Source organism: Strix uralensis, chromosome 4 (assembly GCF_047716275.1).
Source record: "Strix uralensis isolate ZFMK-TIS-50842 chromosome 4, bStrUra1, whole genome shotgun sequence".
Taxonomy (NCBI): Eukaryota; Metazoa; Chordata; class Aves; order Strigiformes; family Strigidae; genus Strix; species Strix uralensis.
This window is the reverse complement of record NC_133975.1, coordinates 28,966,450-28,994,135: the sequence shown is the minus strand read 5'-3', so window position 1 is coordinate 28,994,135 and position 27,686 is coordinate 28,966,450. Positions and strand designations below refer to the sequence as shown.

The 27,686-nt window shown below is 36.5% G+C and overlaps 1 protein-coding gene across 4 annotated transcripts in view; it reads left to right on the top strand.

The window, feature by feature from the left end:
• The window catches only part of GABRA2 (gamma-aminobutyric acid type A receptor subunit alpha2), a 69,094-nt gene extending 49,536 nt beyond the window's left edge, over positions 1-19,558 (top strand). For 3 of the 4 annotated variants that reach the window (XM_074866088.1, XM_074866089.1, XM_074866087.1), the window contains exons 9-10: positions 8,170-8,372; positions 12,414-19,558. In XM_074866088.1, coding sequence (XP_074722189.1) covers positions 8,170-8,372; positions 12,414-12,722 — 512 coding nt within the window. In that variant the 3' untranslated portion in view covers positions 12,723-19,558. The remainder of the gene's footprint in view (positions 1-8,169; positions 8,373-12,413) is intronic. The other variant, XM_074866090.1, reaches the window with a different exon arrangement.
• The last annotated feature ends 8,128 nt before the right edge of the window (positions 19,559-27,686 follow it).

Below are 27,686 nucleotides of genomic sequence, written 5' to 3'. Positions count from 1 at the left end.
TGAGTATACTGAGTAGCATTAGCTTTGTCTGCAACAGAGCTGTTAGGAAGCATTTCTGAAGTGTGCTTGGTAAAGACCTTTTTCATTCAAGTTAGTGTGTTTGTAGAATGTGATGTTTTTTCTAGTCCAAACAGCTTTCAACTGCAGCTTACAGATCTCCTGAGAACCCCAAAGTTTTTAGAAATTATCACATAAGAGAGAACTGTCTATATATGCTTGACTCTCTTAAGAGGAAAAAGTTTTCACAGAATGGAAAAAGATGATAATGTTTCTATTTTAAAAGTAAATTTAGATTATTTTCTGAAATGTCTTACCTTGATATTATCCAAGTATTTTGGTACTTGGTAGGTAAACACGTTTCTAAATATATTTGTAAATTAAGCAAATTAATTTGAATTTTTTGAATTAGTTGAATGTGTTAAACTTTACAAGCTGCAGTTATTTAAAAGAAACCCTATTTCGGGGGTCTGGGCAAAACTTTCTCACTAATTCAAATTAGAATGTACTATAAGACAGCAAACAGCTTCAGCACTGTAAAATGATGCTGTTTCACTTACAATAAGGTTTTGCTCTCTTCTTTATTAAAGTACAATAACAAACATATTTCTTATTTGCATAACTTAAAAATATTTTAATTTGTTTACTTTTAAAGAAACAGAGACTAGCACAACAAAACATAAGTAATACCTGCTTGGAATCAGCCATCAGAACTGCTGCATAAAATTGTACGATTAGTCAGCAGTAAACACCATGCAGTCTTCAAAAAATAGGCCAAGCTCAAATGCATATTGAGTATGATGCACAACAAAGCACTTACTTTCTCTCCTGGTAGAGAAAATGCCACACAAAGCATTGTGAAAATTTCAGGTTTGAATATGAGCCTTACTGAAATCATATGAAATGGGTCATGGTTTTAGTGGGACCAGAATTCTACCATGTTTTCCCAGGCAGTTATTAGGCAGAATTTTATCTTTCTTTCTTCAAAATCTTCTGTGAATTTGTCCATTTCTGCTTATCAAAGTGCACATTTCAGTTTTCCAGCCTTGCAAGTACACTGTCAAATCCTTCTATATCTCTGTCTTTGACCTTTTCTGTACCTCCTCCTATAGATTTAAGACAGTGTAACTGGTTTGTCCAAAGAAAAATCTCACATCTTCTCTTCCTAAAATGCGCTGTTACTGTGTTGTTGGTAAAAAGGCGCTACATCAGTAACAAGGCACTAGGATAATTTTCCTGGAATGTTGTGTCCCTTCCTGCATACCTCTTTCTTGTTCTTGATTTATTTTTTGTTTAATTTATGTTTGGGGTGGTGTTTGTTTGTTTGTTTGTTGTGGGTTTTTTGTTTGTTTGTTTGTTTGTTTTTAATAAATAACGTCTGCATGGCAGCCTGCTGCTTTACTCTCCTGGGGGTTTATCATAACATGGCTAATGAACAGTGTCTTGTTTCGGGATGTCTTGAGGGAACTGGGTCGAGTGGTTGCAAGAGCAGAAGCACACCACCCAGTGACATAAAATCTAAGATCTGTTTACTAAGCACAATGGGTATATCAAGGAGGTAGTAATTTCTATGCTAGTATTTTATTTCTGCCACACAGACATGCACCTCACACACCAGTCACGGCTCCGTTCATTCCAGGACAGCTTAGACTGGCACCCTTGCTGCCAGGGGAACAAGACATGTAGAGGCTCTGCCTGATGGAACAGCCTAGTCCCTGCATACAGCATTTGCACCTCAGGCTTAACCTTCTGCGTTGGGTTGGATGTCCCCTGAGGAGCTATTTCTTAACATTCTTTTACAATCTAGATGAGATTGTCAGCATAAACTGCCAATGGCCTCTCTAATCATGTAGCCCCAGGAGAATCTCCCAGTCTTTCTCCATACTTACTGGCAGCAGTTGTCACTTGGATTTCTGATACCCTCTGGTCTCCTGCCTAAATGTGTTACAAAAATGTGAAGTTAGCCACAGTTACACAACAAAGTTCATCTATTGCTTCTTACTGTTTTCTGGCTTGTACTTAATTAATCTTGACAGATAGAACTGGACAGATACAGTCAAGGTCTCATTTGGATGGTACTTTCAGGTAGACTCAACCCAGTGACACATGAAGCCCATGTTAAAGTTAATAAAACAAGTTACTTCCAGCAGGGAATATAAACACTGCAGGAGATTTTACTTTACGTTTTTATTGATCATACTTAATTTTTAGTTTTTATATGGAGTTGTCACTTGCTAGATACCCATCTTTGCATTATGTAATAAATATATCAGTATTAAAATATAGTTAAGTAGAAGGTATTCGTTTCGATAAGGTGTTTTTTATAATCAATGAGAAATTTATTTCAAATACCTTCTTGAGAGCTACCAAGTCCCTAAAAAGACTAACTACTGGAGTACTGTTCCTTTCAAAGAAACATAGCTTCCAGTTATTCAAAGCACCACTTAGCATTTATTTTTTCATATTAGAAAGAATTTACTTTTCTTTCCCCTTTCTATTCTCTTGTAATGTAGTTTCAAGTTCTAGGTTAACATTAAGGGCTTGGTATAATGAGGCTTCTTTTATATTGAGCTCTTTAATCCCTTTACTTTATGGCATGTATTTAATATTGCTGACCCAAGCTATCCCAAATTAATTATGGCATAATGTCATATTGTTTCAGTTTTGCTTTAAATTATTGGAAGGAGAAAGTTTTATCTTTGTTAATTAAATAAGTCTTGAATGTGTTTTCTCTAGTAGATAAATTTGAAAAAAATTTGATTGCATTTTTAACGAAAGGGAATAAGCCTGATTCATAATGCCTTCATTTAGTGCAAGATTACAATCTGTTTCATTTAGTAATGTGTTTATTGTTACGCACTTAGTGTCAACAATATTAGCAAAACTAATCTTGCGCAGCTTATTGAATTCTCACTTCATTTTTAATGGGTCATAACATTTAGAAGCATCACATATATTTGAATAGCAGCATTAGATACAGGTGACAGAAAAATCAGAAATTAGTTTTCTTAGTGCTACAGTTATGTATGTGTTTTAGCTCACATGGAGTAGGTAAGAGAATGTTAAAATGAATGTAGTTTGATATATATTCTTTGATAACAAAGCAAGCAAGAACAATAATGAATAGTTGTATTATTTTTTAGTACCTTGTCCAAGATGTAGAATTTTAAATTCACATATCTATGTTCTTTTGTCAGGGCTATGTTCTTTTGTCAGAACTCTGTTCTCTGTGATCATTTTATTCTTATGCTGCATTCTTATTCCTGTGTTTTGTTTGTTCTTGTTTTATTTTTTTCTGAACCTATATTAATTTATGTACATTTTGAAGCAAAAAGACATTTAGACCTGAAATAGACAGACTTTTTAATTGTGCAACTACAGAAAGGGGAACCTAAGAAAAGTTCAAATTTGTTCTCTGGTTATTTTTACATGGGAATTGAATAATGTAGACCCTTCATTTTGAACAGTTCTGTATATACAAGGTACCTTTTCCCATTTTGTTGAAAAAAATCTCAACTGTTTTTACTTCTCCTTTCGCATGTTGCAGATTATCTTTTGTGCCTTTAGAGATATCCCACCACTCACAACTTTCAGTCAATAATTTCTTAATTGGGAATTTCTGCTAACTGTAAACATAACACTCTAGTGGTAAGCAGTGGGCAAGCATACCTGGAAAACTGTAGCCCTTGGAGACTGAGCTGGCTGTGAACGAACACAGCTTAGTGTTCGTTCTAGCTCATGTTCCAATAGTGTCATAATGACATGCTACTTTTACTGGAGCTGACGTAAACGGCCATTGAGCTTTGGGAATTAGCTTGGCTGTCCATCGATGGGGAAGTCTGTTGCATTGCTCAGTATTGGTATGGTGAAGCAACATGAACACTAACTGCATGATACCTATTGTAACTTAACCAACTGAATGCAACTTTTTGGAAAATAGATTATGTTATGGTCCTTGACCTCCATTTAAAAAGGCTTCTGGCCTTTTCTGTTGTTCTTTTAGTAAAAAGGGTAGACAGAGCACTTGATCTATTTTTCTACAATCTTTCTGTCAATGGTTGTTCAGACTTATCTCCCAGTGTATAAGAAGGATTAATGTACACTCCTTTTGTACTGTATTCTCAAGTAATATATATACATTGCATAAGTAAAAAAAAAGAAACTGTATGGTGTGTAGCCAAATATTATGGCATAATACTTAAAATTACACTATCTCCAGAATTTTTCAGCTTTTGTTTAGACCTCCAACCATTTATTCTTGGATTGATAAAATGAAGTATTAATCTGTAAATGGGCCAACAGTTTTTCTTTCTGCTATGTTATTTGTATTTATAAATCTATTGATGTTTTGGACCGGGTTGAGTGATCTAATTACCTAACAACATTTGCAATTACTGTTAAGAAAAAAAGAAAGAGGGAAATACTAGAGTAATAGAATTAGCTTCCTAATAAAAAAAAAAAAAAGGAAGTAATTTATCAATCCTTTTACGATATGTTCTTCAACCATTATGTGTATCTTTGCAAAGTGCTGTGGTGGAAAGATAAAATTGTGGGAGGAGAAGCATGACATTATAAGAAATAGAACACATTTTAAGCATTTTGTAGAAATTAATTGCAAAGCTGAAATACCTCTTTTGCAACAGAAATTCCTTTGGTAACTCATTATTTAGGCCTTTTACTTTCATTTTTAAAGGAGATGTCCACATTCTAACATGAGAAGGCTAGGACATGATTTAGCTGGCTAAAATCTGTTCAAAATAGAAAAATCAGTTGATACACAAGAGGTAAAATTAGGGTCCAAAACACCTTGTCCCTCTCTAGGAGTAGCCTGAATTTTGCATACAAATTTAGGCATAAACTAGTCATCATGACAGATTTTAACTTTAATATTTACGTGCTAGCTCCTCCAATTTCCACTGTATGTTTTTACTTAGGCATTTCTAGTTTTTCAGTTCACCTCTTTTGCTGTTGTGTGGCAGTGCCCTATGCTGTTGAGTGACAGAAATTGGTTGACCAAAGGTTGCTGTCTAACTTTAAACACATCTTGAATGGTATCCATCTGTCCTGGAATCCAAAATACGTCAGAGATGGTATTTTCCACATAATAAGTTTGGTGCCAGTGAAAAGCATTGACTTTGCAGACCTGGACATGGGTATTCTCTCTCCAGTGAGTGGATGCCATTTCAAAAGTGGGACCATAAAATGAAGTCCTAGGCAATCAGATAGCTCCAGCCTTCACTTGAATAGATAAACCTGTAGTGATAGAAGATATTTAACTTTTATAGGCATGCACTGCTGAGAACAAAAGTTGTAGTGATGTTGAGGTATATTGACTGTCAAGTATAAAATGCTTGGTCCTCTTCAGAGAAGGAAAATGTCAATGGTTTATTTTTTGGATTCTTTTTAAAGACAAACTGATGACTGCTTGTGGATTCTTACAAGAGGATAGCTGTCCATGTCCTTCTGGCATGCATTCAGTGCCACATCTACAGCGTGCTGGGCTATAGAAGATAGTTCTTGGCCTGTATATAAACTGTGGTCTTTCTACATCATAGTGAGATATTGTGCAGTCTTTACATAGCCTGTTAAACTATTTAGGCTGTTCAGAGTAGTATATGATTTAGGGGAGAAGACTGTTTTCCTCTAATATTTTGGCTATCTCATTGTAGAGGGACAATCTACTCACTGATTTTTATACCAGTTTTAGTTCACTAGTGTTATGAATTAGATAATGCAATGAGGAATGTTTTTGATCTGGTCAGTGTATGGGTTTTGTGGAGTTTTAAGTTCAATCTTTGTGAAATAAATGTGTTTGGTTTTACAAGTTGACCATGTTTCTCCACATTAATAATTTTTCAGTCCTCTCAGGTTTAGCAGTGACAAGGAGGTAGGTTATTTCCATCCACTCCTTTTTCTTAAAGAAAGCTTGATAAAACTGATTTTTCAAATTAACTATAATGTGCAAAATCATCTGTCTTTCGACTGAAGGAGAATAGCAACTATAAAAATACTAGAGATTCTTAAACTGACAGGTATCACGGATTAAATTTTCTGTCCAATTTTTTCCCACTCAATTCAGGTTAAATGACTGCAGTAGCTTGAACGTCACTGAACTTATAGAGTGAAGGAATAAATGAAAGTGTGTTGGCAATTGTCTGACCATGTGCTGTTTGATTAGCATTTGGGTCACAAAGTGGTGTGGATTGCTGAACTTTTTGGAGAAATTGTCAACTGGTAACAAGATAGGCAAGATGTAAATTCATGATGTTTTAATTGAGACTAGAAAATGTCAGAAGTTAATCTTAAATTAGATTTCTTAAGAAGCCAATGCGACTTCCAGAAGATAAGTTCATTCTGAAAGGCAGGAGTTAAACAGAACACTACCTTAGCAACTGTATATATTTACATGTGGATAAGGTCACCTTACCTCTGAGAAACAATCACTTTACTGATACTTCTGTACAATTAAAATGATTTATCTGCATCTCAGGACCAGTGTTAAAATTTGCATGTGATAATTTTAAATGTAAGATAGACTGCCTTTTCTCTGAGGTGCTGAAAATAATTAAGCCATATGTTGTGTAAGTGTTAGAAGAGAATAAGTTCTTTACAAAATATATTGTCTACCCATTTTCAAACAATATGGTATGATAGCTGCTTTTCATTGTATAGGTTAGTAGATCCCAACGGTGTCACAGCTGATTTCAGACCAAATCCACTTTAATTTATGGAGGCTGAAAAATAGCAATTAGAGAATTATGTTTACTAAGGTGTCTGGATGACTCAGCAGGATGTTTCTATGCCTTGTTTTCCCTGCTGCACAGGGAACACATCAAAAGAGAGTCGCACTGAGGCTGAGTCCACTTAGCTTTGCTCTGTCATCCTTTGTAGCACTCTCAGAGATGGAGATTCTTTATGGGAGGGATGGAAATTGCAAAGCCTGAAGAGGTCTGAGTAGGTGTATTTGCTGCCTCTCTTCCCTCTCACACAGTGGTTAAAAATGCTTCTCTTGTAGCAGAGGGAAAAATTTGAGCTATGTTGATCCTGCAGAACCCAGGTGACAGGTTGCTGACAGTGGAAGATCTGGCTTAGGGAGACACTTTACTTTCTCTTGGGCATCCTCTTACAGCAATTTTATGAGTGTGTAGTTGCTGAAGCTGTGATGTGTTGTTACCAATATTTTTGCCATGGCATCTCCTTTGCCTGTCATAATGGAGTGTAGGTTTGCTGATCTATGCTAAGTACATCACTGTGTTGCTTTTCATTCTGGAGATGTATTTAATGGTGTGCCACAAAGGAAATAGTTTAGTTTGTCTAAGTGTGATTCAGCCTGAGGTGGGAAAACTGATTTACCTAAGGAATGGAGACTGTGTTTGTGGCTGTGGGTTTCTGCTTGCTAAAAGTGATTCAGAAAAGTGTTCTTCTCTTCCTTTCCTCCCACGTACCTTTTTTTCGGATTTTTTTGAGTGTAATTCCTGTCTTCCTGGCTCTTCATTATGTACAAAGTACTGTAAAGTGCCGTGCTTTTAATAACTGCCACAGTGAAAGAACAATCTTCCTGGATCATCAAGTCTTTTGTTTTCTGACACATAATACACAGTTATAACAATCTGTCATTTCAAATCAATATGCTGTTCTAGAAAAAATCCATGTTACCTGAATGAAAACTTAACATGTTTATGTCTTCAACTATGTCACTAGATGGTTAGTGAGACAGCTATAGGTAAAAAAATAAAAAAAATCATCATTTCTAATAACAAAGTTCAGTTAGGGTAGTGTCCGTAGGATAGGTGCCAGACCTGCAGCCACTGCAGTGAAGTCATCAACATATTGATCATTATTACTCTAATGCTGCAAAATATTATGATTCCATTAAGGAACTGTTAATGTTGTCCCTTCTCCATCCTGATAGCTAAAAAAAAAAAGAAAATTTTCTATCTCCTGTAAGTAAAATCTTCAACTGCTTAAAACAGGGAAGTTTAGACTTCAACTAAAATACTTCAAAGGAAACTCCAGATACAGCCTTTAATATGGTTCTGGTCACCAACTTAGATAAGCAAATTTTCCATTGTGTTTCACAAACATGACGTAAGAATTTTTGGTTTGTATTTTTGTTAATATTCAAAATCCAAGTAAAATTGTTGATGTTCTGGTTTTTTTGTCCCCTTGCAGGAGTAACAACTGTGTTGACAATGACAACACTGAGCATCAGTGCTCGAAATTCACTCCCCAAGGTAGCATATGCAACAGCTATGGATTGGTTTATTGCTGTTTGTTATGCATTTGTATTCTCTGCATTAATTGAATTTGCAACTGTAAATTATTTCACAAAGCGAGGATGGGCCTGGGATGGAAAAAGTGTAGTGAATGATAAGGTAAGTCCTAAGGAAATAGCCCTATTTCCAGTCAATTGCACTAAAACAGCTGTAATATATTATTTTGATAGGTTTGGCTATATAAAAAAAAACCCAAACTGTTTAAATCAAAAGAATGTAGATGTATTTTCTGTCCTGAACAAAAATATATCTGTCCTCATGTAGCTAATCTCACTTGGTGTCAATAATCCAGATTTAGTTATCAAGCACATTTTTTTTTTTTGTGTTGGGAATGGTCTGACCTGTTTCTTGACTCCTCAGATACAACTGTTTATCTGGTTATTCAAAAAATTTAATCCAGATTATACTGATCACTTTTTTATTATTTAATCCAATTGAATTGGAAATAAAAAAAAAGATAAAAAAATACAATATATATTAATTTTCCTGGTAACTAAGCATCAGAAAAACAACTGAATGCCCATATATGTAAAAACTATTAATTACAAATTCTAGAAGTTTTGAACATTTTCAACATTCTGAAACTGATCCCTAATGATATGTAGGCATTAATTTTTAACTAATTTAAATAGAAGGTGTACAAAATTCTGATTACCTCACTTACGATGTATTGATGCTCTGAGTGTGAAGAAACATAGTCACGCCTTTATTTTCTGGTATTGATAGCAGTGTAGGTGTGATAGCATGAAGAAATTTTAACCTGACAGAATTTCTTATTTTGTGAACAAAATGAACTTGGTGATACGCCTCAATTTGTGTCAAGCTTTACAGTTTATAATTTTAATAACACAGGACAAATGTTAAAGCTGACTTCTTGTTTTGACTGTCTTGCTATATTATATAATTTTGTTTTATCCTAATCCCTGATTCTACCAACGGAAAAGAATTTCTTCTGACAAAGAATACTCTGATTTCTGTGGTTCTCCTTAAAAAAGGATAGACTATTATTTGCTTTCTAGATGATAATAGTAGACGTGAGGCTAAGTTTAATTAACTGATGGTTTCAAAGCACTTTGAATGCATAAAGCACAATGCATAAAGAAGCAAAATGTTCAGTTAATGGTAAAGGAGAAATAGAGAAAATGAGTATATTGCTTATAATTCCCTATGGCTTCCGGAAAGACATGAACTATTCATAGCTTCAGAATCTGTTCCCGTGTGCTAGAAGTAGATACCAAATCACTACAAGTTTATCAGTATGTCACGAGTGAAGCTTTTCAGACTGGCACATTGCCCTGGCATTGTAATAATGTAGGGAGCCCTTATAACCTCTCCAATCATCCTTTGGCTGCTCCTTTAAATTAATATAGCACTGTTGTCTCATGATCTTAGGAGTGGCAACTGTTTAACAGCTAGTATTCTTTCCCTAGGAATGACAAAATCAGCCATTCCATTTTAAGATTTATATACCATTCACATACCCAGTTCTTTATTTTCTTCAAAATGACTTAACAAAAAGCTAAACTTCTAACATATTCATAGTTTCTCATACAAAAATATGGTTCATTTTACTATGCAGGTCTCATTAATGATATTACAGATAACTTTTAAAAACACACTAAATGTGTCTGAAAGGAAGAAATTATAGATCAATTAGAGCGTTCCTCTTGTAATTTGACTTGGTAATCTGCTCTTATTTTTGCTGAATGAATCTGTGCACCTAAAGCCAGGCTTACTCTTCACCAAGTAAAGTGAAATGTGTTCCCTCAGTGACAGTCATCTGTGTTTACGTTATGTGGAAATTCCCATCTAAGTGCTGCCAACATGGAATTTGTCTCACAAGAAAGCAGATGCAGGAACAAGCTACATATTGGTCAGCCCGTTTTCATACTCCTGTCAATAAGGAACAATACTGAATTCCCACCTCATCCCAGATTTTCTTTTTATGTGCCAACATCTCCTGAGACAAGATATTTGGGGTATAACATCTAACCATTAAGATCTTATCAAGATTTTTAGATGGCCCTGATAAATATCAAACTGGAGCTAATTTAATACCAAAATTGGAAACTGGGTAGATGCCTCCCAGTGGAAGTAAAAAATTGGAATGCACCTGTATGAGAAATGTCACAAGGATTCCCTCAGGTGTGCCACTTCCATTAGATTAAAAATCAAACCAAACTAACATAATAGCTGATGATTTCTTATATGAGCCAGAAGTTAACCATTTCTTCATCTCTTTAATTCTGTATTTGTGGAAGAGATGGACTGAATCTAATATTTATTTGCCTGCTTCTAAATTATATATGGAGACCCTTGCTTCCTGAGAAACTGAAATCCTTCCATTCTTTGGAATTGCTGCAAAACAGTGAATCAATTTATAGCATTACAGTCTTATTGCAGAGCTAGTCTGTGTACCTATATATATATCTAAAAATTAAAGCCTGTACTCATTCCCTATACATCCTTGTCTCTATCTATAGACATACTGTGTCCATTGGGCTGCCATTGGCTGAACTTTAGCCATTTGAAAGCAAACACCATCCCATAAAAACACAGAATTGCTGATCTTGGAAGGGACCTCTGCAGATTGTTGAATTTAACTCTCATATACTCCAAGCAGGGTCAGCTAGGGACACTTGCCTAGGGTCATGTGCAGATATTTTTTTTAATATGTCCAAGAATGGAGACTCCACAAGCTCTCTGGGCAATGTGTTTCAATGCTCAGTCACACTCACAGTAAAACAGTTTTTTTCAGATGTTTAAGTGGAATATTCTGTATTTCAATTTGTCCCCATTGTCTCTTGTCCTTCCATTGGACATCACTGAGAAGAGTCTGGTCTGGTCTTCTTTACTCTCTCCCACCAGAAATTTATACACATTGATAAGATTCCCCCTGAGCCTTCTCTTCTCCAGGCTGAACAGTCTCAGCTCTCTCAGCCTTTCATATTTCAGATGCTTCAGGCCTTAAATCATCTTTGTGGTCCTTCACTGGACTCACTCCATTATGTCCATGTCTCTCTTGAACTAGGAAGCCCAGAAGTGGATCCAACACTCTGGATGTGTCCTACCAGGGCTGAGTCAAGGGAAAAGATCACATCCCTCAGACTGCTGGCAATGTTCTTTGTAATGCAGCCCAGGAGATTGTTGGATTTTGTTACTATGAGGGCACACTGATGGCTTGTGTTCAACTTGGTGTCCACCAGGACCCCCTGGGCTTCTTCTGCAAAGCTGCTTTCCAGCCCATTAGCCCCAGCCTGTACTGGTGCATGGGGTTATTCCTCCCCAGGTGCAGGACTTAAGTTTCCCTTTGCTGAACTTCATTAAATTCTTGTCATTCCATCCCACTTTTCTTATCATCTGTTATTTTTTAGGTTCTAATCCCCATTTTTATCACTATTATGCATTTTTTAAACAATTTCTGAAAACAGGAAATAGTTCTTGCACTAGTTCTCAGCTCACTTCTGCAACTACAAGGCTGGAGTAATTAATTGCAATCTCTTTCTGACCTCTATGTGTATGTGTGTGTGTGTGTTGGACCAGGATGGTATATATACATGTAAATGCACACATATTTCTCCAGAATCTCTTAAAAATGTAGACCATTACTGGAGTTCCTTTATATGCTGGTGGTATGTTATGAGATGTTCAAATAATAGTAATGCTTGATTTATGTGTGAAAGATGGCCTAGTTTTCATTTTATTACAATGCCGGGTAATCTTTTTTTTCCAGTCCACTCATTCACTCCTTCTAGTTCTCGTAACATTTTAAGAACATTTTAAGAACATTTTAAAGATCTCACAATTCTGTTGTAAAAAGCCAGATACAAAGCAGCTAGAGAAAGACCGACTCTATCCAGTTATCCTTGCAATCACAGTAACAGATCCTCATATAACTTCAGTAGGGCATTGGATGATGCAAGAGTACATAATTTTAGAGCATTCTTATGTTACCTGTACCTTCTTTTTGGATAGACTGGAAGTGTCTTTATATTTGAATTTATCAGTATGGTATTCCTGGTATTGTTTTTACATACTCACACAAACTTATTTCTTTCTTTTACATTTGAAATGATGTTTTATGAAGTCTATTCTGGCAAATGCACATTAAATATTTAACTTCATGCTGTCTTCCAATAGAAAAAAGAAAAAGCGTCTGTCATTAAGAAAAACAATGCCTATGCAGTGGCAGTTGCCAACTATGCTCCAAATATTACCAAGGACTCAGTGCTACCAACCATCTCCAAGAGTGCTACAACTGCAGAACCCAACAAGGCAAAACCAGAAGCGAAGCCACAGGAAGCAAAGAAGACGTTCAACAGTGTTAGCAAAATTGACAGAATGTCTAGAATAGTGTTTCCAGTCTTATTTGGTACTTTCAATTTAGTGTATTGGGCTACATATTTAAACAGGGAGCCTGTCTTACTTGGTTTTGCGCCATCAACCTAAAAGCTGAATTGCACTGAGGACTTAAAGCATCATTCTAATCAGATAGCTTGTTTGCTATGTACAGTACGACTAATAACTGCTAATCTGTGAACCATTATGTACAGAGTGTATATAGATGTTTTATCTGTGTATCTCCAAAGGAGGAACACAGTGTTAATTCATGGGTCTGTAAACAGATAGCACCCATGGCAAATATAGCCAGCTCTTTAAAAGTTATACCCAGGGGAGTTCTGTTAAACTAGGATACATATATACAGAATTATATTCTCTCCGTACAATGGAATGAAGTTATGATCCTACATAATTATTTAGGAACAGTATTTTTTTAATTTAAAGTTAAAATATTTTTCTATAAAGTAACTAATTCTACTTTAATGAAAGAAACTGTCATTTAAAAAAATGATTTTTTTAAAAAGGCATAATTGTTTCATACAATACCAGTACCCATGTACATAACAGAGTACGGAAATCGTACAGTTCTACTGTTCACAAACATTCTGGATACTAGTTAGGCTGAAGAGGTAGTAAAAACTACTATATGGCAAAAGCCACAAGTTTCTTACTTCTGTCCTGTTTGAAGTTGTTAACAAACTCTTCTAAATGATTTCAGGGAAAAACAAGTGTTAATCAAATTTCCAATATCAACCAACTTCTGCTAGTGAAAGTCTTATTCTTTTCACTGTTTTATTTATCTGATGTTGCTAAGCCAGGTTGTCTGGTTCAGCAAAGTTGGATTATTTTTCTTTTTTCTTTTGTTCTTAATAGGATTATTGTCAGGTTCATAAAAGCACTCAGAAATTTTTCAGGGTTAAGTATATCAGTAATATATCACTCTTTTTCCTTGCTTAATGTTATCCTAAAACCTGCCATTAAAACATTTCCCTGTATTTTCCCAGAAAGCATTGTATTCAAGGGAAAGAAGAACCGTGATTTAAGTTCAGGAAGTTGTCCATATAATAAAATTTACTGCTGCTTTTGTAAATTGCAACTTTACATTTCGCTGACATAACTTTACAACAACTTTGTATACTAGAAATGGTTTTGCTAAGATTTGAATGTTATTTTTTTAATAAAAGGTCATGCATTATCAGTAGGTATCAACTGTATTTCATATACACAAATATAACAAAATTGGAGCTGCCATTTACAATTTTATATGAACATTTAATACTGATCAGTAAAATTGTTTTTCATCTGAGCCTTTGCAAAGACTCTTTAAGCCCCAAAAGGCCTGGTAAATCATGACATAAGTAATAATTGTGTACCGTATTTAGATTTTAGTGTACTTGGCCAATAAAAAATATTTTGATTCACACATACATTAGCAGTTATTAGTTGACCTTTAAAAAATGATACACCTTTATGATGATGTCTTCTAGTAGAGACATATGTAGTCGTATAGTGTCATTTATTGCAGTTTTGTACAGTACTTGAGTATAGTGCATAAAATAGATATGTTCAGAATTTAAAAAAGTTGTACAAATATTTCTAAAAATCAAATAAAAGAGTATCTTAAGACATGGAAATGCGCTAAAAACAACAAAAAGAAACACTGCTTTCATTTGCTGTTTTATTTTCTTGCTTTTTCTTTGCTTTTAATGTGATTCTGTTTTGTACTTTGTGTGACAGTATAGATGCCAAGGTCACAAATGTATATTATGAATAGAATTAATAGTAAGACAGAGTTGACATCAGTAAAATAAAGACATTTCGTAAGTTCTAAATGAAAGGGAGAAGCATGGACAAGGTGTGTATCCCTTGAAGTCCCTCTAATTAAACCGTCAGATTCAACCTTTCTCATCAACAGTAGTTAAAAAATGAGCACTTTACTCAGAACATTAAAATAAAAATATCCTTATTTTCATATATATTTATATATAAATGTAGATCTTCCATCTAACATGGAGATGTGTGCAATAGTGTGATTATGAGCATAAGGCTGGAAGGCAAGCAATAAAAAAAAGGTCTTTTCATAGTATAATTATACATTTTTAAAATGTTTCATTTGTAAATTATAAATTATCCCTTTAATGTCACATTGTCCAGGTATGAATAAATATATAAATATGTACATATGTACAAATAATTGTAAATATAAGAACTGTAGAAAAATCCCTTCACTTTTAACTCTGTTTTTGGCAAAGGGCTCTGACTGTATAGTTTAATGGAGGCCCATGCTAAACTGCTCTTGAACTTGAGTAGCTCCATTATGTTTTCTGTAGCTGAGGTCTCCTTTCTGTGACCTAGTGGGAGTTCTTACCTTCTGTTCACATCGGCAGATCTAGGGACTCTCTGAACCTCACTGGACTGGGGTATGAGAAACAGAGGATTGTGTTTCATCCTTGGCCACATCCCAGGTACTCCATACCCTTCACAACGTTTAAACGATGTTGTGTATTGCTCCATGCATGACACTGTATAGGCAGAACTCTCCCCACTACAAACATGAGTGTGCTCAGAGCCATGTTTGATTACCTGATAACAAAGGATTTTGCATCTTTATCCAAGAACGGAACCCCTCAAAGATTTTTAACAGAACAAGTCTTCTCCAACAAGACTTTTTCTCTGGAAGATAACGTCTGTGTAATTCAGAGCTGCATGCACAAAGCGTATCTTCAGTTTCCACAAGAATCCTGATGCTGTCTCATATTAGTCAGTTCTGCTATTACCACTTTCATTTGGTATAGTTATTTTTTCATTCACTGATCATTTTCTCTACACTTGTGTATGTTTAGAGTCAGTCAGAAGAAAAAACAGGTGTTTATCAAGTGCTGAAGATACATTTATTGCACATTACTATAGAAAAATAGGCATACTATATAAATTCACTCAGTGGAAAATAATACATTTTAAATATCCACATGCAGTTATTGTGGGCATCAGCAAGGCTGTTGAGGGCATACACTCCAGAAAAGTTTGACTTTTACTTTTAGTTCAGTTGGTCTGTGTTAAAGCAAACTCCTTCGGTGGGAGGAAGGAGTCTGCTTTATAGTTTCACTGCTGAAACACTTATAGTGAGTAAACTGACTACACACAAGTTGCAAATTTTTGAACCTAAGAGCTGGATAAGTGAATTTGAATGTAAAGATTTAAGTGAATGCAAGCATCATGCAAGGAACACCGGAATACAAGAGTTAGGCCTTCTTTCATTTTGCAGTATAATCTGTGTCTGGGATTTTAAAGCTGGTCTCACAAATATATGTGCCAAATACTTAGAAGTTTCATTTAATTTGAATAAAACTTGCTGGTCTTAAATACTTAAAGCGGGGAGAGAGAGTATGAGTGAGCACACGCCAGTCACTTCGCTATCAAAGACTTGCACATGGAATCTACTAGTGAAATTTTTGGTTGACATGTTAATCTATTTTTCCCAGTATGCTTGGGTCAGGTTGTCATATTTTATGTGATTTAAGAAATTAATACAATAAATACAATGATATAACACTGTGGTAAACTTGGATGGAATTACCATAATTCTGAACAAGGTTTATGAAAGAGGTTTCCAGTGTAATACTGGGGCATATACTTCTGGATGTATGTAGTTGGTAATTTAACAGTAATTTATAAATCAGCATGAAGAATATAGAGATCAGCAGGGTTTATCAGCCAGGGTTGTCTGTGGGAGACTTCATAACAGATTCCTTTAAAAGAGTGGCTTCCAAACTTCTCAATTATGTTGTAGCCAGTGAAAATACCTTCACCTTCCATATCTGGGTTAATTCAACTTGTAACTGCTGCGCTGTCGAACATCTTTAAAAAAATATTATGGTAGATGTTCTGAGATACGAGCTTTAGCTTGGGAGACTGCTCATACACTGAACATTATGCTAAATTGAGGAGCTAGTCTGCCTCTATAGTCTTAGGAGAGAACACGAAATAGCTTCACTAGACACCAAACGGGAGCCTTACTGAATCACCTTCCCTTCCCAGTGATTATAGATAACATATGGGGTGGTGAGAGTTTTCAAAAGTGGGGTCACCATAAACTGCCTGTGTGAAAGCAACCAGAAGCAGATGGGAGGAGGTAGGGATGTATGAAGGAGGAAAGGGGGAAAGAGAAGAAGCAAATGGCTTTGTTACTGTGTCAGTGAATTGTGAGATGATTGAGGAAGAATCCACCGAGGAAGGTAATGCCTGTTTTTGCTTCAGCTTCAGTTCTGAGCCTTCATTACCATATGTGAGTTGTGGGAAAGTAACTTTTAGAGAATATGAAATTGAAATACTTCTTGTATAATTCTGCTGAACTTGAGGGACATGAGTTGTGCCTTTGAAACTGAGAGGCTTCTGCTCACTGCTTTGTGAAAACCATGCAATGTAGTGTGCTTCCTGCTGTATGGGACATCTAGGGCAGAGGGGGAGAAGAAACTTCAGGAATTAAGTAGAACTTTGTTAATTCTAGGTTTTGTTTTCTTAAGAGATGCGACTTTCACTTAAGCACAGATAGTCAGCATCCATCCTCCATCTCTCTCATTCTTATTCTGAAAGTGGTGCACAAGTTTTTGCCTTGTCCTTTAACAAAATAGATTAAGTCTATGCTTCTGAACATTTCCATTCCTAACAAATTTGCATGAAAGATGATTTCAGTATGGATATGAACCTATCATCAGTCTATGCCCAATTATGTGTAGACACATAATGCTAAAATTTAGAAAGCAATGCAATGGGTTTTAAAGCGGAGGAAGAAAACATTTTAAAATCAGTCCACAAAGTTAAATAGCTTCATCTAAAAAACACAGAACATAATAAATGTACAAACACCTAAACTAATCTAAATAGAATTTCTGTGTGGTATAATTTGATATCATATATAAAGTTTTTTTCTTAAAGACTTTGAAATGTTAAAGTAATTAAGTGAGTTTATATGAAAGTCAGGTCACGCTTTGGCCTCCAGTGAAGGGAGTCATTCTTTATAGAGCAGAGTTTTAGGATTCCTTCCACCTCTTCCCAGTGACAGTGTACCTTCTGCTAGAATGCTGTCATTTTGCAACATAACTTTTAAGTAATATCCCTTTAACATTACCTTCTCTTGATTTTTTTTTTTTTTTTTTCCATCAAGGAGGCCTCCTCCACCTCATTTCTGTAGATAACCCGAACTCCCTAACAACCAGAAGTTTCAGTAAGGGACTTCATCATTTTAGACCTTTAGTAGTGGAAACTAAAGGGTCAAAAGTTTGTTTCAATGAGTGGCAGATGTTAAACACATAAAAAAGTTTGTTTTCCTTTACTTTAAACTATTTAATTTTCTAGATTCAGATCTCTCTAGCTGAATCTTTGAACTCATATTTTGGAGTCTGTGATTACATCTTACTGGAAGAGGCTAAACTTTGAGGGTTTGACATGTCTGGCTGAGATCAGGGCAAAATTTGCACTGAATTTAAAATAAAACTGATTAGTATCCTCAGGATATTTGTCTACATCACTGAAGTCAGTAAGGATTTTTTAAAGAAGGGAAGTACACCTAAGAGTACACCTGGGCTCTTCTTTGGATAGAGGTGTTTAGTTCTTTAACCCATGAAAATAAGCCCTTAAAAGAAGAGCCAGCCATATTGAAATACAGGACTTGATGTCTGTTTTATTCCTGGTATATATTAATGCCTTTTAAGATATTGTGGAAGTGCTATGAGTTAGGAGTAGGTGATAACACAAAAAGGAATTTGGAGGATGTTTTAAAATATGCAAGATGATGTATACTATTCCTCTAGTGTTGGTATCTACATAAATATATGTGAATATATTTTTATGGTTGGATGATTTAAAAGTTATATTTTGCTTTCAAATTTTAATTCCTTACATAATGTTGTGAATACCTCACTCAATCAGGTGGCCTGGAGCGCATCTTCATGCATTCAAGGTTTTTAATGATTGCACTGAGTGCTTTCATTCATCTGATATTCAAAGAGGTGAGCTTCAGCAGGTTGAAGTGTTATATTTGTTTTCCAGTACTTCATCCATCTATCTACACTGTTAAGGATGGATGGAAATAGAAAATGGAAGAAGATATTGCTTTGATCAACTGCTTTTGATATTCTTTATTAGATGTTCATTTTGGCTGAATTTATCAGTTTATAGGCTACTGTAGCTTAGCATTAGCGTGGAATGCAATGTAGTACTTTACATCTATTAGAATACATATGTACAATATGTACCGTATCTATAAACTGTTAAAAAATCAGTTCCTAAACAGCACCCCTTCATTCCTCTCCCCCCAAATAGTCACTTTATTAGGAAACATTTGAAGGCACTTTAATTTTAATGGAAGTGATTACACTGAATCTTGTTATACTTGATTTAAAAAAAAAAATAACATGGAGTCTGATTCAGACATTGTTAGCAATTTCTCAGCTGGACTGGAGTCAGAGAGCATTTATGCATTATATGAAAAATCTACTTTAGTGAGTCACTTAGGTGTAAGAATATATAGGAGTTTGAAAATAGATGCTTCCAGTATATTAACAAGAAATAAGGAAACAGGAAGAATGGAACCAATAATTTTAAAGAAAATTAAACACCAATCAAATATGCATAGTAAGAAACTGCATGATAAATGTAAGTATACTTAACCTTGAACATCAACGTCATATAAAATCTTCTGGGTGACAGTTCACTTATTTAGTAGGTTTCATAGTTATAAATAATTAAAGAGGATGATAATATTCTGTAATTTGTGACCTTGTTTTAACTGGAAAAAGTTGTTACTTTTCTAAACTGTAAAAGAAATAACTGGATTTATGTTTGAATGTGTCACTGCTTGCTGTTGAAGAATATTTATTAACCACATGCAAAATATTGCTTAACATTATCTTTTTGTACTTCTTATTAAAGTTAATTTAAATATAGCACATTTTGTATTTTTGTTTTTAATGCTTTGACAGCACAAATGTTTAATTCCCCTCATGGCTCTTAGGATTTGTGTGTGGGTTTTTTGTTTGTTTGCTTTTGTTGGCTTATTTTTAAACAACCCATTACAGCCTCTGTGAAGGTGCTTTTTTATTAAGGATAGAATTTCCCAAAGGAAGCAAATAATATATTGGAAAGAAAATATTTCTTAGCTTGTTGAGAGTTTAACAGGGTTTTCTATTTACATATTGAGAATGCCCTCATGGATTCATATTATGCATGGCAATGTTTCATGTTTTCAGAAGGTTATAAAACATACTGCTGCAGGGTATACACTAACCACCAGTTGATGTGGAACATAAGAAACCTCCTACTAGACAGCTTGGTTCATCAGAGTGAGTAGATGGGGTAACAAAGTTTGCTTGGAAACAACCCCAAATATTTATATTGTTAGTAGGGAGTGGGTTTTGTTTTGTTTTTTTGTTTGTTTTAAAATGAGTGTTCTGAGTTCCAAGACTTTCAGTGGAAAGGCTATAAATATTTCAGGGATGGCCCTTTCTTTTCCTGTATAGCTGCAGCTTCTGATGACAAACACGTAAACTTTCTTCATGGAAGATGGAAGTAATTTTGTTTACCAGAAGGGATTTGGGGCTCCTTGTATCTGGGCTGGGGCTATGTAATGCTCTCCTAGAATATCTGGGGATGCCAGGACAGAGTGTGAGCACTCCAGATTGTGAATAGATAAATATATTACAGTTGTAATAATTTACATTGGAAAGGATCTCTGGAGGTCACCCTGACCAATCCCCTGCTCAAAGCACAGTCACATTACATGAAGTTGTGTGAGGCCTTGTACAGTCAAGTGTTGAGCATCTCCAAGGATGGAAATCACACAACCTCCCTGGATCCCTGTCATCACCTTCATGGCATAAAAGCATTTATTTGTATTTGACTGGAATTTCCCATGTTGCAAATTGTGCCTATTGCTACTTGTTCTATTGCTTCAGACTTCTGAGACAGGTGTCCCCATATATATAATCCAAGCTATAGCTCTAAGTGGTTTGGTTTTATTGTTAATTTAGACAATTGAAAATGCCAACATTTGGGCCCAGGCTTCACCACAAGGCTGCTTTTTCTAGGGTTTTTCTTGGAAGATCACTGCTTAGATCCTACTTGCTTGTACCCCAAAAGAGATATTTGGACTGGTCGATAACAAACTCTCCCTGCCTCTGTGAATCAGGACAATATCCTTTGCATGTGTACGATGACTTCTGTCAATTAACAAGATGCAGTAGAAGAGCCTTGCTATCACATATCCTCATGTAATCAAATTGGGTGATTTTTCACTTGCTTTCCCACAGTAAATTTTCAGGTATTAAGGTGATACAAAATACATATTATATTAGGTGAGGAGAACCCTCCCTGTTATACATTGACTACCATTGGCCATGTGGTAAGGGTTACAATGTGGCTGATGGACTTAATTTTTTAATTTCAACTGCATGTAGGTACTTGACTATAGAATGCTATAGATCAGGTAGCTGCAATTACCTGATCGATGTCAGCTCGAACAGCAACATACCTCTGTGATGGAGCAAATACATGATGCTTCATAGCCAAATGTCTGCCCTTTCAGCCTTGGAGCCTCTTGCATGAGAAGCCCTCCCTTAATAGTTGCTGAAAATGTATGGAGGATTTGCAGGCAGGCAGTGCACAGACAGTGTGCTCTTCCCCTGGGGAAAGGGTCCTGTGTTGGTTACACAGCCTTTTGGTCTGGAAAGACCTGTGCTTCAGTGCCAGCGCCTCCCTACAGGAAGCTGGGAACCTGTAAATGAAGGGCTGGGTGATTGCAGTTGTGGTCCCAAGGTAATATATCACAGCTCCTTCTTGTGCTTTGTATTCTGGCAACTGCTGGCAGGACAGGCTACATCAGTTAGGTGCCTTCTGTATGCACCAGCAGCAGCCTTCAGCTCATAAACGAAACTGTAAAACCTATTGCTCCTTGTGGTCCTTGGTTGGGACCTCTTTATGATCTCTGTGGCATACCTTGTAGAGTTCAAGATATTGTGTTACTTGTAGTTCAAATTCTATTAGATGATTCAGCTTGGATTTCAGGCTTGTAAACTCTGAGTGTTAAAGGTACCAACAAATACCAACAAACATATTTCTTGGCATTGGAATATTTGTCAAAGAACACAGTCTCCTAACTGTCATCGCAGTCTCCTGGATTTGAAGGGAAAATCAAAATGTGAGGAGTAAAAAAAAGTCAAAGTTCACTTACATTCTTCAGGTCAAACTGCTATTTACAGCATATCTCTAACTGTATCCTGCACTAGGATGTACACTCCATCTGCAGATTGGCACAGACTGAGTGAGGGCATTGCCTTTCTGTTAATGGACTGGCTTTTTTCTGGATTGCTCTGTGACAGCTCAAAAGTGTCTTTTTTTTTTTTTTTTTTTTTTTTGTAGCACACCTTATACTATTAGTCTAGTCTTGATCCTGAAGTCCCAGAGAGACTGTTTTATTGTGTTAGAGACTGACACTGAAGTACAACATTCTCAGTGAACTCCAGTCCTACTAAAACACTGTCACAACACTGTTCCCAGGGAAAAGCCTATGAACAGCACACACACTGAATATTGAGCAATACATTGGGGAATGCGTGAGCCTGATTCTTGTTACCACTTCATAGCTTGCCATTTCTTTGCCACTGCTCCAAAACCATCAACCCTTCCTTCAAGTGGTGCTGAGAGTTTGGTCAACCCATGAAACATGGGACTCATACTGGGATGCTTCTGGCAAGAGTCTGGATGTGGTTGTTCAAACACACTCATAGGTATGTACTCATGTTATCTGGGCATTGTTCCCTGCTTTTCTCTAGAGCTGTAAATCAGTAGCTTTTGAGTGTGTACCAATAGGGTCCAACCTCAGTAGTATGACCAGTACTTTTATTATGTATCTATTCAAGGTATTTGCTTATTAACAGATTTACTATTTTATTAGGACACTGCAAATAAGATCTCCTGGAGTCACTGGATGAATCTGACTTCTTTTGCATTTCTTCCCCTTCAGAGATAATATTGTAATATAAAGCAACCAACATCCCAATGCTAAGATAAAAATAAGGATGAAGTTATTGCTGAAGAAACAGCCTGTTCTGCTTGTCTCTTTAAAAATTTCCTTCTTCATGGATGCAGAAATGTAGGCAGACCAAATATGTTTGGAGGGCAAAATATACTTGTAGTACTCTCTTATTAGCAATTGTCCAAAGATAGCTATTGTTCCATTGGAAAGTGTTTTACTTCAGTTAGAATATTTTTTTTTTCTGATTATTTCACCAGCATCAAAGATTAATTTTAAGCTCTTATGGAATGTTGAGGGATTAATAACAATGCAGAAAATGGACTGTAATATATTGTATTTTTTCAGAAAATATTTAATCCAAAAATCAGATTGTAATTAATGAGGATTTCTTTTCAATAGTATGCTTTATGTATGGATATGAAGTAAACAGGGGGCCTGAGTAATATTTGCAGAGTTGACAAATCCTGTGGGAGAAGAAAAGCATTTAGTTAGACCCAGCATGGAAAACATTTTGAACTTTGCATTTGTGGTGGATAGGAGCCACAGTAAAAGTGAAAGATGAATATTCATAAGATTTTAAACATTGAAAAACAACACTGTTTTCAATTTCTTTGCAGATCTTTTGAGACCTTCATAAATTGTTAAAGTGGAAGGAATTTGATGTCTCTTCCACTTTCCAGACTAGCATCATTTTTTGCTAATACTGGACATGAGTAGTAAGTGCAAAGAATGTGACTGACTTTTATGAAGATTACTGTTTTGTGCAGAGCAACTTATTTAACTGCTGCACTCCTCTCCCTCCCCCAGGTCATTGTTAATATTTTGAGGTAGTCAGAACTGGCAATGAAAATTCCCCTAAGTTGTGGCTTGACATATTGCTGTTAAATCTTTCTGATGGAACACATTTTCCTTCAAAATCCTTTTCTGTTCTTTCTATCACAGTCACTTGACACTAAACAGGTTAGTGTTTACAGAAATGACAGTGATAGGAGTTTAGAGTCAAACTATGCTTCACACTGTATTATAGGTAGAGTTCAACTGCTTTTACTGTGGGCTGTGTATGGTGGTCAGTGTTTCTATTTAAAAAAAAAAAAAAGAAGTCTGACAGTATTAATACACTAGAACAAATGTCCAGTAATGAGCCAGTGACCAGGTAGTACTGGGAATATCAAACACTAGATCCATATCTTCACACCTCACACTAAGAGACAGTATTTAAAAAAAAAAAAAAAAAAAAGCGGAAAAAACCTAAAGCAGTACAGGAGGCTTCTGAAGTACACTGATGACATGGCACAGGTGATGGAGAAGCCAACAAGGTGAGATGCACTGCTGTAGCTCATACTTACAAACAAGGATGGACTGGTTGGGGATGTGCAAGCCTTGGGTGCACTGACCATGAGATGGTGGCGTTCAGGATCCTGAGAGGAAAGAACAAGGCGAAAAGCAGAATTTCAGCCCTGGGCTTCAAGAGAGCAGACTGGCCCTGACTCAGATATCCGCACAGTGCTAACTCCACACTCAGCCCCAGGCTGCTGAGGGATAGGCTTGAAAGAGTCCCTTGGTAGATGGTCCTGGAGAGAAAAGGGGTCCAGGGCATCTAGTTGATTTTCAAGGATCTTCTCCTTCAAGCACAAGAAAAGTCCAACTCAGCATGCAACAAGTCAAGCCAAGGCAGCAGGAGGCCTGCATGGATGAACAAGTTGGTCCTGACTAAACTCAGATATGAAAAAGCAGACAGGAGGTGGAAGCAGAGCCAGGTGACCTGGAAGGAATATAGAGACACTGTCTAAGTATACAGAGACACTCAAGAAAAACAGAAGTCCACCTGGAGTTGAATCTAATGATGGACATGAAAGGCAAAATAAAGGACTTCTACAGGTATCTCAGCAGCAAAGAGAAGTCTAGGGAAAACATGGGCCCACTGTTGAATGGCACAGGGACCCTGGTCACCAAGGACATGGAGAAGGCCAGGGAAGCCAGTGCCTTCTTTTCCTCAGTCTTTGTTGGTAAGAACTACCTTCAGGAATCCCAGACACCCAAGTCCAGTGGGAAAGTTGAGCAAGGAAGACAGCTTTGATGGAAGAAGATCAGGATAGGGAACATTTGAAAAAACAGAACATACTCAAGTCCATGGGTTCTGATGAGGTGCACCTGCAAGTGTTGAGGGAGCTGCCTGATGTCCCTGTGAGGCCATCCTCAATTACCTTTGAAAAAATCACAGTGATTTGAAGTAGTTCCTGATGACTGGAAGAAAGCAAATATTACACCTACCTTCAGGAGGGCAAGAAGTAGAGTCTGGTGAACTACAGGCTGGTCATCTTTTCCTTGATTATTGGGAATGTAATGGAGCAAATAATCCTGGAAAGCATTTTCAAACATCTTAAGGACAAGATGGTGATTGGGAGTCATGAGCATTGATTTATGAAGGGGAAATCATGTTTGACCAACCTGATACTCAGCTTTGTGGACAAGGGGAGATCACTAGATATTTTCAATCTGACTTCAGTAAGGTTTTTGACACTATCTCCTATAACATCCTATTAGACAAACTGATAAAGTAGAGGTGAGGTGGACTGAAAAGTGGCTGAACTTCGAGCCTCAGAGGATTGTGATCAGAAGCTTGAAGCTCACTTGGAAGCCAATCACTAGCTATTTATCCAGGGATCAATCTTGAGGGCAATACTGTTTAAAGTCTTGAATAACAACCTGGGTGATGTGATGGAGTGCACCCTCAGCAAGCTCACAGACAATACAAAACTGGCAGGAGTGACTGATATCCCACAGGATTGTGTTGACATTCAAAAGAATACTGACAGGTTGGAGAATTGGGTAGAGAGGAACCTCATGGAGTTCAACAAAGGGAAATGCAAATTCCTGCTTCAGATGGAGAATAAGTCCATGCACCAGTCTGAGCTCGAAAGCAGGTCTGCAGAGAAGTACCTCAGGGTCCTGGTAGACAAGAAACTGAGCCAGAAAGGTGCTGTTGAACTGCTACTCAGCATTAATGAGACCATGTTTGGAGTACTGTGTTCAGTGCTGGGCTTCCCTGTAGTACAAGAGAGACAGAAACATGCTGGAGCAAGTCCTATAAAGTGCCAGAAAGATGACTAAGGGCCTGGAGATTTTGAAATATGAGCAAAGGCTGAGAGAGAGGACTGTTCAACCTGGAAAAGAGAAAGCTCAGGGGAGGGACATCTTATCCATGTGCATCAATATCTGAGGGAGTAAAGAAGACCAGACTGGACTTTTCTCAGTGATATCTAGTAAAAGGACAAGAGGCAAATGACACAAACTGATATACAGAATGTCTCATTTAAACACACAAAAAACTCTGCCTTATTGTGAGAATGACTGAGCACTGGACAGGTTGACCAGAGATGTTGTGGAGTCTCCATCTTTGGAGATATTCTGGACATGTTGCTGAGCAATCTGCTGTAGGTGACCTGCTTGAAGTAGGGATTTTAGACTAGATGATCTCCAGAGATTCCTCCTAACTTCAGTGACCCTGTGACTCTGTGCAAAATCTGACAAAGCTGGTGTTGGGAGGAAAAATGAACTTGCAGGTATTAAATTGCTTTCCAAGGATCCAAGCAGATCACTGTCTCTCATGGCACAAAATTAAATGAGCTCTAGGTTCAACCTTATTTCCTCTTCTGCAAATGTGTTCTTGGCTTTCCACCTTGGAAACTCCAAGATCTGTGTTAAATATGAACTGTACAGATCCTGAAAATGAGTCATTTCCAGCTCTGAAGAGGTCTGCTTGTGAGATAATTTTGGCCTCTTGGATTACGCAGCTCCACCAAAGACTCATTGCTGGGGTGGACTGTGGGGCAATCTGATACCAACAATGACATTTCCTCTAACTTATGGTTGCAAATTAATGTGCTCTTCCCCTCTTCATTTTCAAACCCAAAATCTGTAAGACTAGAAACCAGGTTTTCTTCAGATTCCAGTACCAACACAGGCTGTATAAAGAAAGTGTGATTAAGTTAGAAGTCACAATGATAGCCCTTTAACTCTAGATATAGATTGACTTGAATAGAAGTCCATTACAAAAAGAAATGAATACCTAGCTTTTTAGAAAGGAGCCTATAGGTACATTGAGAAATTAATTTATCAAACTTGAAAAGATATACCTAGCCTTACAATTGAGCCTGAGGCTGTATATGACTGAACTTGCTTTCTCTTACTCTCCAAGTCACCTAGCTAATCTGAAAAGTTCAGAATTTGGTTCTTGGTGAATTACACGACAAGTTAAGAATAGTCCTGATTTAAGGAAAAACCTAAACCAACCCAAACAAAAAAACCAAAAAACAAAGGTAGGAAGACTTATGTGGGTATACATAAATGCAAGTATGTATGCATATATTTCAATCTTCGAATTCTAAAACACTGAAAAAAATGGTTGTGCACAACAGAGGCATTATAGTCCATTTCTGTATGGGAACAAACACAGACCATTATAGTCCAGTCAGTGATTTTCTTTCTTCTTTAGAAAATGAGGAGCCTGACATGAAGGGAGCATTGAGTGTGACTGAAGGCAAGGAATTCAGCACAGCTTGAGTTAATACATGCACCTTGCTACTTTGCCAAACCTGACCAAATTGCTAGCCTTCCATAGCCTTTGGTTCATACTGGGTTTCTGATCACACATTACACTGCAAGCAAAGCATACACAATGTCAACTGGCGCAGAAACAGAACTTAATATACTCTGATACATCTGTAATGCAGTGTACATCCATGTCTGTTTCACTAGAAGCAACAGTCATACTTTATAAATATGATACAGCCTGGGTTTTGTTATGCAAGTTTGTGATTTTACGCAAGTCATGAGTATATCATCATAGCAAAAAGTATTTTAAAAAAACCCTCATGCATGCTGAACAGGGGATATGAATTATACTTGATATTAATGAACCATGCATTATTAGAGAAATGCTCAGCATAAGCTATGGGCCTAAGCAACAGCTTTATGGCAATTATATTTGTATTAGAATTTATGAATGGCTAAAAACTGTTGCTTGGATCACATTTTGAAAC